We start from the raw sequence: 2,017 nt of genomic DNA, 5'->3' as shown, positions 1-2,017 counted from the left end.
ATGGAGCAAAATGTGCAAGTTGTTGGAAAAAAACTATGGCACATAGTGAGAGTAGCCTTTTTCATAGTGAGGAAAAACATGAATAAAAGAAAACTTCTTCTAGACCTAAAATACTTTGCCATGAAACGCCCGAAACTCATAGGAAAATCACTCGCCAAAAAACTCACTCATCACAACCACAACCACCATCGCCATAGTGGTGCATACGAGTTTAGTTGTGGTAATACCCCAAATCATCCGTTTCAATTTAGCCACGACAAAAAGGCCCACAAAAATAAAGACTACACTAAATTTCCTATTTATGAGGAAGTTGAGGGTTGTGAAATTCAAGCCGTAAACAAAGTGCTTGAAATGATGATTAATTCAAATTGTCAAATCGAAGATGTTGAGGGTTCTCCATTCCCATATTTCTACTCACCCATTTTAGCCGGGTTTGGGACAAGCCGAAGCCCAATTGTGAGGGTAACCGACTCTCCATATATGTTGCATGATGTAGAGCCGGGAAATTATAAGGTGGATGAGGCAGCAGATGAATTCATTCAAAGGTTTTATAACAACCTTAAGCAACAAAGGATAATGGATGCTTAAAATTTTGTGACAATTTTGATATGCATGCTTGTACGTAGGATGTAGCTATAATATATAGTGATCATTGTAGAAAATTTTCTTGCACTTCTTTTATAATTGTGTTTTTGTACTTGCTACGCTATCTATCATGTAAATTATCTCGAGTGAAGAATAAATCAAAGAAGAAATATATCTATAACTTTTTCTATAACTACTACGAGTATTAGATAAAAACAACATACTCCTTAATTACATGTTCTTTACTCTTAATTAAATAATGTTGGATTAAGATAATTCAAAGGTACGGAAAACAAAATAGGCTGGAGAATTGCAAGTATGTCTAATTAAAGTTGGTATTGAATTGCAAATAAAACCTGAAAATAAATTAACTTAATTATATTTTTGAGTATCATGTATCGTGTGGTTTTAGGTTTCTAATGTAAATCATTGATCATTAATTTCTTTCAAATAAATTACTAATTTTGTTTTTAAAATTATACTCTGTAATTGAAATAAATCTAACAAGAAGTAAGACACAAAATTAATACTCTCATAGACTACAAGTATGTATAATATAATTATGATAATACACAATTAAAAATTTCAAGCTTTGATGAATACAAGAAGTTAAAAATAGAACAAACAACGTAAAAACTCTTAATAATTTAAGCATTTTTTCCCCCAAAATTCAACCCACCTATGTAGTATGTAGTCATAGTGTCATACACTCATACATGTATATATGTATGTACTCCGATGACTTTGAAAATTCCAACATTGTGACCTAGTTTGTCATTTTGTATAAAATTTTTGTACCTTCTACAAAATTTTAAACCTACACATTCCTATACAATTATTTACTTGTATACACATGTTAAGTCATCCTAAAATACAAGATAAATACATTTTAAATTTTAATTTGTTGGTTAAAATAATGCTCATTTTGTCTCTTATAATCTTTATAATTTGATCGTTGCTCACAAAAAGAGTCCAAAATTGAAGATAAAAGGAGACGGAGTGAGTAGCATACATAAAATTACCAATTTTATTGGGATGAATGACATATGTTCGGTGTGGCACAAATTTTATAGGCCCATTGTTTTGCTGGAGTATTGTTTAAGCGAGCTCTAAAAACATCTGGATACATGTAGCATGGTTACTATTGCTCGCTCTTCATTTCTCTAGCCTTTTCTACTAGCTTATTATCACATTAGTTTCTTAAACGATCTAAATTATTCTTGACATCGGAAGCAATTAGAATATATGGTTTATGAGGTTAAATTACTAAAGATTATAGTTAAAAAAATGATGATGAAGGGAATTCTGGAATATTCTTGTCATTTTTTTCAACTTTCATCTTCACCTATAATATTCTTGGAAATTTTGTGAAAAACTACCTATTATAGTCTAGAATTTGTGAGAAATTACCTATTAAAAAAATGTTGTAATT

The 2,017-nt window shown here is 30.3% G+C and overlaps 1 protein-coding gene across 1 annotated transcript; it reads left to right on the top strand.

Moving 5' to 3' along the window:
* LOC145619891 (uncharacterized) lies at positions 1-588 on the top strand. Its single transcript, XM_081674579.1, has one exon. The coding sequence runs from the start codon at positions 1-3 to the stop codon at positions 586-588; it is 588 nt and encodes a 195-aa protein (XP_081530705.1).
* The last annotated feature ends 1,429 nt before the right edge of the window (positions 589-2,017 follow it).

The sequence above is a fragment of the Chenopodium album genome, chromosome 27 (genome assembly GCF_948465745.1).
Source record: "Chenopodium album chromosome 27, dcCheAlbu1.1, whole genome shotgun sequence".
Classification (NCBI taxonomy): domain Eukaryota; kingdom Viridiplantae; phylum Streptophyta; class Magnoliopsida; order Caryophyllales; family Amaranthaceae; genus Chenopodium; species Chenopodium album.
The sequence above is the reverse complement of the archived record's forward strand: the minus strand, read 5'-3'. Positions and strand labels throughout refer to the sequence as shown.